We start from the raw sequence: 13,016 nt of genomic DNA, 5'->3' as shown, positions 1-13,016 counted from the left end.
CATCTCCTCATAAAGATCACTTGCTTTGTAGGCTCTATTCACACTGCTGACAGAACAAGGCAATGTGATCCAGACTTAATCATTTCTCCCTTGGTTCTCCTCTCTTTAGAGGAAAAAAGCAATTTCTCCAGGAGGAAACATGAAGGCAGCTAAAAATAAATTCACTCAACAACGTTTGGTTGGCTTTTTCCCACTGCCATGCACCAAATATAGTGTCTATAAAGAATTTTATAAACTCCAAATTCTTTTTTTGTTGTTGTTGTTGGTTGTGAGGCTTGAACTCTGGGCCTGGGTGCTGTTCCTCAGCTCTTCAGTTCAAGGCTAGCACTCTACCACTTGAGCCACAGCACTACTTCCGGCTTTTTCTGCTTATGTGGTGCTGAGGAATGGAACCCAGGGCCTCATGCATGCAAGGCAAACACTCTACTACTGAGACACCTTCCCAGCCCTTAGGAGCCTCAGAATACACACCACTAGCCTTTATTTTAAAAACTGGGGTTAAAAAAAAAAAAAAAAGTAAGAAGGCAAAGTAAAAAAGAGGACCATCCATTCAATTTCTAGGCTAATAAAATAGCCTCATGCTTTTTTCTCCCAGCATACAGAGAGAAGCAATTTATAAATCTACCACAACTTCCTTAGTTACCCCATTTCTTGGCTGAGAAGAAGCCAGTTCTTGCATAATAGTTTTGGGGAGAAGCAGTAGCCTAGATGAGGTATTAAATTTCAAATGATCGTTCTTCGTCTTTTAACTTCCTCCTTTTAGAAGGAATCATCAGAACTTAGGTACAAGAGTAGCAGCCATATGGATCTCTAAGCTCTCCCAAATCTCTTCCTGCAGGAGGTCATAATGCCGTTCCCATTCTGAGTTCCTAAACCAAAATCACAGCCACCTCCCTCCCCCAACCCACTGTATCCTTTTTCATTGAAAGAAAGCTCTGTTCTCAGATTAATGGAGAACAGCTATTAGAAGAGTGTCCTGAAAGGGGCCAAAAATAAAAGCTGGATGCCGGTGGCTCATGCCTGTAATCCTAGCTACTCAGAGAACTGAGATCTGAAAGATTGTAGTTCGAAGCCAGCTCAGGCAGAAAAGTCCATGAGACTTATCTCCAATTAACCCCCAAAAAGCTGGAAGTGACACTGTGGCTCAAGTGGCACAGCACTATCTTTGAGCACAAAAGCTCAGAGGCAGCGCCCAGGCCCTGAATTCAAGCCCCAAGACAGACACAAACACAAAAAAAAAGGGGGTGGAGAATGAGAACAAAGAGAAAACAGTCTTAAGACCAAAAAAAAAAAAAAAGTAACACCCCTTCTACCATTCTCCCTTAGCTCCTTTTTGCTTCCTTCTTGAGATAACTGTAGATTCAGACAACGAAACCCCAAAGACAAGCAGAGGACAAAGGTACCTCACAAAGGCAGCTCAGCATCCTGATTTGTCAGGGCCAGTTGAACTCATGTGATGGTATAAAAAAAAAGAACAAAGGGCTTTCTACAAACTTCTAATGCCCAAAGATGAGGCAGCAACTAATGAATTATGACTTAGGGATGGGGGCAGGACTAGGAAATGTATATTCTCTGTTGTTCTAAAGAAAGTCTCTTTTCTAAACCAAGCCTGCTCTACTCACTACTGTGATGATGCTCCCTTACACAACCCAAGTAATGTTGTTAGTCTTGTCACAAAGCTTCCTTCTAATGCCAGAGCATAAAGATACCACATAGTTTAAAAATGTCAACCAAGCCGGGTGCTGGTGGCTCATGCCTATAATCCTAGCTACTCAGGAGGCTGAGATCTGAGGATGGCGATTCAAAGCCAGCCCGGGTAGGAGAGACCGTGAGACTCCTAGCTCCAATAAACCACCAGAAAACCAGAAGTGGCGCTGTAGCTCAAGTGGTAGAGTGCTAGCCTTGAGCTGAAGAGCTGAGGGACAGCGCCCAGGCCCAGAGTTCAAGCCCCACGGCTGACCAAAAAAAAAAATGTCAACCAAAATGCTAAAATTAAGTAACTCTAGGTAATAAAATTTGAGGTCATGTTTGCTTTATTATTGCACTTTTTATTAGAAATACGTATCATTTCTTTAGACATTTCAAAATTGATTCACTGACATTTTTTTTTTTTTTTGGTCAATCATGGGAGTTGAACTCTGGGCCTGGACACTGTCTTCTAAGCTCTTCAGTTCAAGGCTAGCACTCTACCACTTGAGCCACAGCACCACTTCCGGTTTTCTGATGGTTTGCTGGAGATAAGAGTCTCATGGACTTTCCTGCCCGAGCTGGCTTTGAATTGCAATCCTTAGATTGGTGCCCGGTTTTCAATGATACTTTTATTCTATCTACATTATGTCTATCCTTAAGAGTACTTCACTCCAGCCGGGCGCTGGTGGCTCATGCCTGTAATCCTAGCTACTCAGGAAGCTGAGATCTGAGGATCGCGGTTCAAAGCCAGCTCGGGCAGGAGAGACTATGAGACTCCTATCTCCAATAAACCACCACAAAACCGGAAGTGGCGCTGTAGCTCAAGTGGTAGAGCGCTTGCTTTGAGCTGAAGAGCTGAGGGACAGCGCCCAGGCCCAGAGTTCGAGCCCCACGACCGACAAAAAAGAGTACTTCACTCCTGGCCAGGCAACGGTGGCTCATGCCTGTAATCCCAGATATTCAGGAGGCTGAGATCTGAGGATCACAGTTCAAGACCAGCCAGTCCCATGAGATTCTTATCTCTAATTAATCACCAGAAAATGGGAAGTGGCTCTGTGGCTCAAGTGGTTGAGTGCTCATCTTGAGCTGAAGAGCTCAGAGACAGCACCCAGGCCCAGATTTCAAAAGACCCACAAACAAACAAAAAAAAAAGAGACTTCACTCCTTCAGAAAACCAGATGTGCCCGAGGCTGGTGGCTCACATCTGTAATCCTAGCCCAGGCAAGAAAGATCCTATCTCAAAATAACTAGCACAAAAAAAGGGTTATAGGCATGGCTCAGTGGTAAAGTGGCTGCCGCCTAACAAACATGTGAAGCCCTGAGTTCAAACCCCAGTATAACAAAAAATAAAAATTTTATAAAAAGAAGGGGTGGAAAATTCTCTCAAGGTTTACCTTATCTTGAATTAGAAAACTTCAAAGCTAGCCAGGTGCTGGTGGCTCATACCTGTAATCTTCAGAAGGCTGAATTCTAAAGTTCAAAGTTCAAAGACAGCCTGGACAGGAAAGTCCATGAGCACAAAGAGGCTCAGGGAACAGCACCCAGGCCCTGAGTTCAAGCCCCACAACCAACAACAGAAAAAAAAAAAAAAAAACTAATACATTTCTTTAAGAGCATGTAAAATAGCATGATTGAACGTATGTGCAGGAAAAAGGCAACTCAGCCAGGCATGGTGATATACACCTGTACAGCCTCCAGAGGTTGAAGCAAAAGGATCATAGTTTAAGGTGAGCCTGTACTACATAGTGAGACACAGTCTAAAAAAGAAATACACTAAAAATAAAATAATAATAATAAAAATAAGTAGCAATATTTTAAAAGAATGAATGAATAAGGTGTGTAGGTCAAGTGATAAAGATGACAAATATCGGGCTGGGAAGTTGGCTCAGTGGTAGAGCGCTTGCCTTGCATGCCTGAGGCCCTGGGTTCGATTCCTCAGCACCACATAAGCAAAAAGAAAAAAGCCGGAAGTGGTGCTGTGGCTCAAGTGGTAGAGAGCTAGCCTTGAGCTGAAGAGCTGAGGGACAGACAGCACTCAGGGTCAGGGTTCAGGGCCCCACGACCAGACCCAAAAAAAAAAAAAAGATGACAAATATCTCTGGAATGATATAAACCCAGTTAAATGTTCATTGTTCGTGCTTTTTCCCTGAAAGGTTATTAATATCTCCCAAAATAAATGAGAATAAGGTTAGTGACAATATGGTAGGCTCATCTCAAGAGCTTTGTCTTCAGAATTCTGGATGGAGACTAGAGGCACAAATATTCTCACCTCTTGAGGCAGCTCCAGCTTTGACCGGTCATCCAGGCCATTGGAATGCAAGCCCATCAGGTATGGAACTGGAGCATCTAAGAAATGCAGGAGAGAAGCTGGGAGAATAGGGACATAGACATGCTGCCACTGGAAAGGAAACATGAGAGCTGTAATTGTCTCCGCCACAGTCATCAGTCTCTGGTAATCTAGGTCAAAAAAAAAAAGCAGACATTCAAATCCAACAGTCAAAAATGAGGCACTTGCCAAGTACTAAGTTAAATCTTCAATACAATTTCACATTCAGGAAGGATAAAATACAACAAAAATATGCTTAATATGAATTCCTTGTATCAGAAATACAAAAAACATTGGTACACCACAAGTTGAGTACCACACCACACACAGCCACACACACAGCTTCAGCTAGTAATAAAATATAGAAGAAATAATAAATAGCACCTTGCTTCAGATATTAACTATGCCAGAATATGCTAAGAAAATTCTCTTAAGTAGAAAGGATAGGAGAAGGAACTAGAACAAAAACAAAACAAACAGTGGTCTGGGCTCTACTGAAGCACTGAAACCAAAATAGGCTTATTTACCTCTCAGACACTTCTCTCAGACACTTTTGCACAGTAGTAAAGGGTGTGTGTGTGTGTGTGTGTGTGTGTGTGTGTGTGTGGTCATTCCTGGGGACTGAATGTGTGTGTGTGTGTGTGTGTGTGTGTGTGTGTGTGTGTTGTCATTCCTGGGGACTGAACTCAGTACCTGGACACTGTCCCCGAGCTTTGTTCTCAAGGCTGGTGCTCTACCACTTTGATTTCTGGCTTTTTTTGGTAGCTAACTGGAAATAACAGTCTCACAGACTTTTCTTTTTTGCTTGGGCTGTCTTTGAACCAAGATCCTCAGATCTCAGTCTCCTGAGTAGCTAGAACTAACAATAGGGATGTCAATGTCCCCAGGTGCAAAGGCTCATGCCTGCAATCCCAGTACTTGGAAGACAGATTTAGGGAGGACTGCAAGGTCAACCTTAGCAAAATGTTAGTGAGACTCTCTTCTCAACAAATAGCTGGCATAATACTCCACGCCTGTCATTTCAGCCATGTAGGAAACCTAAACAAAGACTGTGGTCTTGGTCTGCTTGGGCATAGATGTATCATGAGACCTTATCACCAAAATAAAGAAGGGACTGGGAAGCTGGCTCAGTGGTAGAGTGCTTGCCTTGCATGCCTGAGGCCCTGGGTTCGATTCCTCAGCACCACATAAGCAAAAAGAAAAAAGCCGGAAGTGGCGCTATGGCTCAAGTGGTAGAGTGTTAGCCTTGAGCTCGAGAGCTGAGGGACAGTGCCCAGGCCCAGAGTTCAAACCCCATGACTGACCAAAAATAATTAATAATAATATACTGGTACATTATACAGGATCCTAGGTAGTCATACACAGAGAACAAAGGAGGATATTCTTAGGGGAGGAACACAAAGGTGTAATGGCTATGTGCATCTGATTATATAAAATAATATTTACAGAAATGAACTCCAGGAAATGGAAACAAGGTTTTCTTTTCTTCATTGCTGTTTTTGTTTTCTTTTTGTTTTGTCTTGTTTGTTCATTTATCTGTCTTTGGGAGGGCAAAGGGAGGCACAGAAATGAAGGGACACACAGCCAGACACTGGTGGCTGAAGTCTGAGAATCATAGTTCAAAGCCAGCCCAGGCAGGAAAGTCCATGAGACTCTTATCTCCAATTAACCACCAGAAAACCAGAAGTGGCACTGGGGCTCAAGTGGTAGAGCACTTGCCTTGAGCTGAAGAGCTGAGGGATAGTGCCCAGGCCCAGAGTACAAGCCCCATGACAACCAAAAAAAAACGAAAAGAAAAGAAGAGACATATGGAATGCAGCAGTAGCACTCACTAGACACTACATTGAAAATGAACTATACAACTTGTGGGAGGGGATGGGAGGGAAAACTGGGAAAGAGTGAGGGAAGGGGTGACACTGGCCAAAAGAAATGTACTCATTACCTGACTTATGTAACTGTAACTCTTCTGTACATCTCCTTTATAATAACAATTTATTGGGCTGAGAATGTGCTTAGTGGTAGACTGCTTGCCTAGTATGCATAAAGCCCTGTGCTCAATTCTTTAGTACCACAAAAACAGAAAAAGCCAAAAGTGGCACTATGGCTTAAGTGGTAGAGTGCCAGCCTTGAGCAAAAGAAGTTCATGGACAGTGCCCAGGCTCTGAGTTCAAGCCCCAGGACTAGCAAAAATAATAATAACAACAACAATTTCTTTAAAAGCAAAGAAAAAAAAAAGAACTTTTCCATGAGACAGGAAAAAAACTTTTATTTCCCAAATGCTATCCCTTTCCCTGTTTTATTTTCTTCAGACCTTATTAACTACTTTCCATACTGTATGTTTTATTTTTAATTACCTCTTCTTGTCCCACTACAACATAAGTTCTACTGTAAAAAGGATTTTTCTTTATTTTTGTCCATCACTGTATTTCTGGCCCTTGAAACAATTCATGGCACACAGGTACTCAATAAATATGCACTGAATAAATGAACTTTATGATACTGGGCTGGCTCATTTAATAAGCATCTGTTTCCTACTGATCTACCTTACTAGTTAGTAAAATATGCAACTTCTCACTTACAGTTTATTGGCTCATGTCTATTCAGGAAGCTGAGATCTAAGGATCATGGTTCAAAGCCAGTCTAGGTAAGAAAGTCCAACAGACTTTTATCTCCAATTAACCAAAAGAAAACCAGAAGTGGGGCTATGGCTCAAGTGGTAGACTGCCAGCCTTTACTATAAAAGCTAAGGGAGGAGGCTGGGAATGTGGCTTAGTGGTAGAGTACTAGCCTGTGGTATACATGAAGTCCTGGGTTTGATTCCTTAGTACCACACAAACAGAATAAGCCAGAAGTGGTGCTGTGCCTCAAGTGGTAGAATGCCCCAGGACTGGCAATAAAAAAAAACACTAAGCGGCAATGTCTAGGTGTGTGTGTGTGTGTGTGCGCGCACACACACATTTATTTAAATAAAGAAGAAAGAGCCAGGCGCCAGTGGCTCAAGCCTATAACCCTAGCTACTTAGGAGGCTGAGATCTGAGGATCTTGGTCCAAAGCCAGCCCAGGCAGGAAAGTCCATGAGACTCTTATCTCCAATAAACAACCAGAAAACCAGAAGTGCTGCTGTGGGTCAAGTGGTAAAGTGATCACTTGAGCTGATGAGCTGAGGGACAGCACCCAGGCCTAGAGTTCAAACCCCAGGACTGATTTAAAAAAAACAAACAAACAGAAAGAACAGCGCATTTTCTCAAAATGTAAAGGATCATCCTTTTTGAATTCTTGCTTTTACTATTGGTCTGAGAAAGGAACAGCTGAAGGTATGGCTCAGGTGGTAGAGTACCAGCCAATAAGTGAAAGCAAAAATCAGTAAGTTCGGGGCTGGGAAGGTGGCTCAGTGGTAGAGCGCTTGCCTTGCATGCTCGAGGCCCTGGGTTCGATTCCTCAGCACCACATAAGCAAAAAGAAAAAAGCCGGAAGTGGTGCTGTGGCTCAAGTGGTAGAGCGCTAGCCTTGAGCTGAAGAGCTGAGGGACAGCGCCCAGGCCCAGAGTTCAGGCCCCACAACCGGACTCAAAAAAAAAAAAAAAAATCAGTAAGTTCAAGTGAGAGAGAGAGAGAGAGAGAGAAAGAGAGAGAGAACGCAGAACTTCTGGTGACCATCATCCCCCATCCCAGATTTTCAGCTTCAATTAGAAGGGACATCAGTAGACAAAGTTGTCCTCCCAGTCTTACCAGAAGGCCATAAACCAGAAATGCTAGCTCTGTCATGTTATATCAGTTTGCCACCCACCACCTACTTGCAAAAGACCTCGCTTTTGTCCAAATTCTAACAACTTTGATCTTTACAGTCAATCCCCCACTGTATTTGAATATGAAAAGCAGGGAGATCCTATACAGAGAACTCTACAGATCCTATGCAGAGAACTCTCGTAAGCACTTACGCTGTGAGTAGAGCAGAATTTGAAACTCCAGAAGGGCACAAGTAAAAAGCTGAAAGACATTCTCCACCCCAAGCAGTTCAAAGACTTCTTTGACAGGAAAGTCGAATAAGGGAAGCTCATTGGTACTTGGTCTCTGACAAATTATTGGCCCATAAACCCCAGAAAACTTCAAGGACCGGCCAGGAGGTGGGAGTGGCACCTCATAAAGTACGTTGTATATGTAGCTCTCAAGAGGCAGAGGAGGGGGCTGAGGTGAAGTAACTGCCTGGTGAAGCTGTTCCAGCACACTCCGGCATGCCTTCATGAAGGACATGGGTGTGATGAGGCAAATACACTTAGAGACATAGAGAGTGTCTCGGCTAATGTCGTACGAGTTGAAGCGCTGCAGCTTGGTCCCAGGAGTGCCTTCCCCGTCTTCCATGCCACACTGGTCTCCACCATCAGCCACAGGAGTGTGTAGGACATCATACTCAGCATTGTGCATGTGGTACAGGGTCTGCATTGCACTGCAGATCTGCTTGCTAGTCACTTCTTCATAAAATGTGAGGGCAAACCCAAATGTCCGAGAGCCATCCTCCCTTGTGATAATAAAGGCATGGAACTGGGGCTCCCTAGGATCAGCCTGGGTCTTGAATGCCAGCCCTTTGGGCATGCACAGCTGCAAAAGAAACAAGGCAAGCAGTGAGAACACTCACTGCTAGTCATCTTAAGGACACACTGTCTATATATCCATCTATCTAGCACTTACTGTTCTAGATATATACCTGCCTTAAAGCTTTCCTATTCTAATGCAATACACACGTAAACAAAATTATAGGACAGTTAATATACAGTTTATCGACATCGAAGTATATGCAAAATACTAGAGAAACACTAAAAAGACAACTCAGCTTAGGAACTTCAGAAAAAACTTCAGATATGGGTTGATACTAAAATTCATCAAGTAATATAAAAATTAGAACATTTTAGAATCAGGAAGAAAATGCACAAACATACAAAAGTAAAAGAAAACAAAGAGCAGGACACTGGTAGATCACACCTATAACCCTAGCTACTTAGAAGACTGAGATCAGGCTGGGAATGTGGCGTAGTGGTAAACTGCTTGCCTAGCATGCATGAAGCCCTGAGTTGGATTCCTCAGTTCCATATAAACAGAAAAGGCCAGAAGAGGCACTATGGCTCAGCTGGTAGAGCACTAGCCTTGAACACAGAGAGGTTCATGGACAGTGCCCAGGCCCTGAGTTCAAGCCCCAGGACTAGCAAAAGTAAAAAGACTGAGATCTGGGGATAGTGGTTCAAAGCCAGCCTAGGCAGCAAAGTCCACGAGACTCTTATCTCCAATTAGGTACCACAAAAGCCAAAAATGGTAGAATGCTAACCTTCAGCCAAAAGCCTAGGGACAGTGCCAAGTTCTGAGTTCTAGCCATCCAAGATTGACCCAAAATTCTGAAAGTAAGATTGCTTAGAAAATTTAGAAAACGGGGACTGGGAAGGTAGCTCTGTGGTAGGGTGCTTGCCTAGCATGCATGAAGCTCTGGGTTTAATTCCTCAGTACTGCATACACAGAAAAGGCCAGGAAATGGCACTGTGGCTCAAGTGGGAGTGCTAGCCTTGAGCAAAAGTTGTTCAGGGACAGTGCCCAGGCCCTGAGTTCAAGTCCCAGGACTGGCAAAAAAAAAAAAAAGAAAAGAAAAGAAAATTGAGAAAATAGTAGATGATTAAGTATGACAGAGACTAAAAGACATATTAAGAGACAGTGATAGAAATACATCTGAAAACTAATAGATACAATTTTACATCTGAAAATAAACTTGTAAATAAACAGTTTTAGACAGAATTCTGCCATCAATAAAACCTCTTCATATCAAAAAGATTCTCATTTCACAAAGGAAGGAGATGACATGATCAGAATAATGACATTCATTTTTCTATTGACTCACGAGTTATATAAAGAAACATAAATAATCAAACTGACCTGAATCAATCACTGCCCATTTTCCAGTTCTACATATACCTGGCTGTACAAATGAAACACCAACTACTTGAGTTAATAAATATAAGGATCTATATGATGCTATATCCACTATCCTTGAACTTAATTTTTCAATGCCCATTTGTTTTTCTAATGGAGTAGAAGTCAAAAATTTAAGATTTAGTAAGACATATTCTTACTTGTGAATGATAATATGTGGTATTTGTCTGGAGAGTTATTGTAGACATTAAACAAGATCATCCACTAAACAATAGAACACAACTAAAAAGTAAGAGGCAATATAGATGTTAAAAGCAGGGGCCTGGCTAGAGGCAAGACTCAAGTAGTAAAACACTAGCTAAGCAAGCAAGCAGAGCAAATAAGAGACCCTGAGTCCAAACCCAATACCACAAAAAAGATAGGGGGTGGGGGAAGGGGCAGGGAAATATCATTTTAAAAAAAGAAGCAGAGCCCAGCGCTGTGGCTCACACCTGTAATCCTAGCTACTGAGGAGGCTGAGATCTGAGGATCATGGTTCAAAGCCATCCCGGGCAGGAAAGTCCATGAGACTCTTATCTCCAATAAACCACTAGAAAAAACTGGTAGTGGTGCTGTGGCTCAAGCGGTAGAGCGCTCGCTTTGAGCTGAAGAGCACAGGGACAGTGCCCAAGCCCACAGTTCAAGCCCCATGACCGACAAAAAAAAAAAGAGGCAGGTCTAGAACCAAACTACCAGTGTTGAAACTCCAGCTTGACTAATTATACCTATGTGATCTTGAATATATTACTTAGCTTCTCTGAGTTTTAGAATCCATCTCTCTTAAGTTATGCATGTGTATTTGTGTGTGTTCTTAATATTACCTATATAGGGGGCTGGGAAGGTAGATCAGTGGTAGAGCGCTTGTCTGGCATGCATGAGGCCCTGGGTTCAATTCCTCAGTACCAAATAAACAGAAAAAGCCAGAAGTGGGAAGTGGCACTGTGGCTCAAGTGGTAGCGTGCTCACCTTGAGCTGAAGAGCTGAGGGACAGCGCCCAGGCCCACAGTTCAAGCCCTACGACTGACAAAAAAAAAAAAAAAGCAAAACCCAATGCCAGAAGTGGCGCTGTGGCTCAAGTGGTAGAGCGCTAGCCTTGAGCTGAAGAGCTGCAGGGACAGAGCCCAGGCCCAGAGTTGAGGCCCCACAACCAACAAAAATAAAAAATAAAAAAATAAAAACATTACCCATGTAGAAGGTAAAGAACAAATTAGTTAATCTATGTAAAATGCTTACTAGAGTGCCAAGCATAAGGTGAATATTCAATAAAGGTTAGCTTACTCGAGTAACATTCAACATGAAATTTAAAATGTTATCCCACCTAAAATTATGATGAAATAAAAAGACAATACCAGCCAGATACCAGTGGTTCATGCTTATAATCCTAGTTACTCAGGAAGCTAAGATCTAAGGCTCACTCACGTTTCAAAGCCAGCCCAGGCAGAAAAGTCAGTGAGATACTTTTCTGCAATAAACTACTCAGAAAAAGCAGGAAGTGGCACTGTGGCTCAAGTGGTAGAGCACTAGCCTTGAGCAAAAGAAGCTCAGGGATAACAATCTGGCCCAGAGTTCAAGCCCCAAGACCAACAACAACAACAAAAGACAATACCTGCCAAAAGACTTAAATATAAACAATATATAATAAAAGAAAACAACTTTAAGCCGGGTGCTGGTAGTTCACGCCTGCAATCCTAACTATTCAGGAGGATGAGACTGAGGTGGTTCAAAGCCAGCCCAGGAAGGAAAGTCTGTGAGACTCTTATCTCCAATTAACCACCAGGCAACCAGAAATGGCACTGTGGCTCAAGTTGTACAGTGCTTACCTTAAGCAGAAGAGCTCAGGGACAATGCCCAGGCCCAGAGTTCAAACCCTATAACTGACACACACACACACAAAAAAAGTCTGACAGCTCTTATCTCCAATTAACACCAAAAGAACTGGAAGTGACACAGTGGCACTGTGGCTCAAAGTGGTAGAGCATTAGCCTTGAGCAAAAAACAGCCTGGGACAGCACCCAGGCCTGAGTTCAAGCCTGAAGACCAAACAAAAAAAAAAGAGAGAGAGAGAAAAAAAACTACTTTAAACTTCATTAGTAATATAATCTTGATGTAATAAGCATTCAATAGCTTAGTACTCCAAAATACTCAATACTATATATGTATAGTTACATAACAGAAACATATGATTTTTATTATATTTGATATATTCTCAATATTTGATAGACTGAACAAAATACAGACTATGCAATATATATAATTCCTTCTTCAAAGGTTATTGGTACTTGATAAAAAGCAATGCTACCACAGCTGGACTCATAATCCTACTATAAATTATTTGTAAACTATTTCATATCTGTAGCTAAGAAATACTAACCATTCCCAGCCGGGCGCTGGTGGCTCACGCCTGTAATCCTAGCTACTCAGGAGGCTGAGATCTGAGGATCACGGTTCAAAGCCAGCCCGGGCAGGAGAGACCATGAGACTCCTATCTCCAATAAACCACCAGAAAACCGGAAGTGGCGCTGTAGCTCAAGTGGTAGAGTGCTCGCCTTGAGCTGAAGAGCTGAGGGACAGCGCCCAGGCCCAGAGTTCAAGCCCCACGACCGACAAAAAAAAAAAATACTAACCATTCCCACTGCATCTTGGTCGAAGGGATTCCATTCAACATTCTCAGGATATCGGGCAAGGACTTTAGACTTGAATGTTCGTCTCAATGGTGTCTGCTCAAAATTTTCTCCTGTAAGATGAAGAATAAAGCAAATCATCTCCACAAAGTCCCTTTAAACCTAGTGTTATGAATGAATTAGCTCAGTAGTCCAGCAAATACAGAAATGAAGGCAAGGGGGTTAGTAACGCCAACCATTTAAGAACAGGAAAGATATTAAAATGGTAACATGTCAGTAAAGAAGCTGAAAAAGTATAGCATGATTAATAGCAGACACCACTAGCTATCTTTGCTTCTCTTTGAAATCAAATATTACTAAAAATAAATATTTAATATTTTTAACAAAATACTAATTTTCTTGAAATAGAGGGGAGAAAGCACATAATTAAAA

General features: G+C 42.4%; 1 protein-coding gene across 2 annotated transcripts in view; it reads right to left on the bottom strand.

The window, feature by feature from the left end:
- Nucleotides 1-13,016, bottom strand: part of Dennd5a (DENN domain containing 5A) — a 97,804-nt gene that overhangs the window by 50,657 nt on the left and 34,131 nt on the right. For both annotated transcript variants that reach the window (XM_042691361.1, XM_042691362.1), the window contains exons 3-5: nt 12,588-12,697; nt 7,953-8,610; nt 3,959-4,146 (exon numbers count right to left, since the gene is read on the bottom strand). In XM_042691361.1, coding sequence (XP_042547295.1) covers nt 3,959-4,146; nt 7,953-8,610; nt 12,588-12,697 — 956 coding nt within the window. The remainder of the gene's footprint in view (nt 1-3,958; nt 4,147-7,952; nt 8,611-12,587; nt 12,698-13,016) is intronic.

Source organism: Dipodomys spectabilis, unplaced genomic scaffold (genome assembly GCF_019054845.1).
Source record: "Dipodomys spectabilis isolate Male_0828 unplaced genomic scaffold, ASM1905484v1 ptg000145l, whole genome shotgun sequence".
Classification (NCBI taxonomy): Eukaryota; Metazoa; Chordata; class Mammalia; order Rodentia; family Heteromyidae; genus Dipodomys; species Dipodomys spectabilis.
Note: the sequence above shows the minus strand (reverse complement) of the source record. Positions and strands in the feature narration are given on the sequence as shown.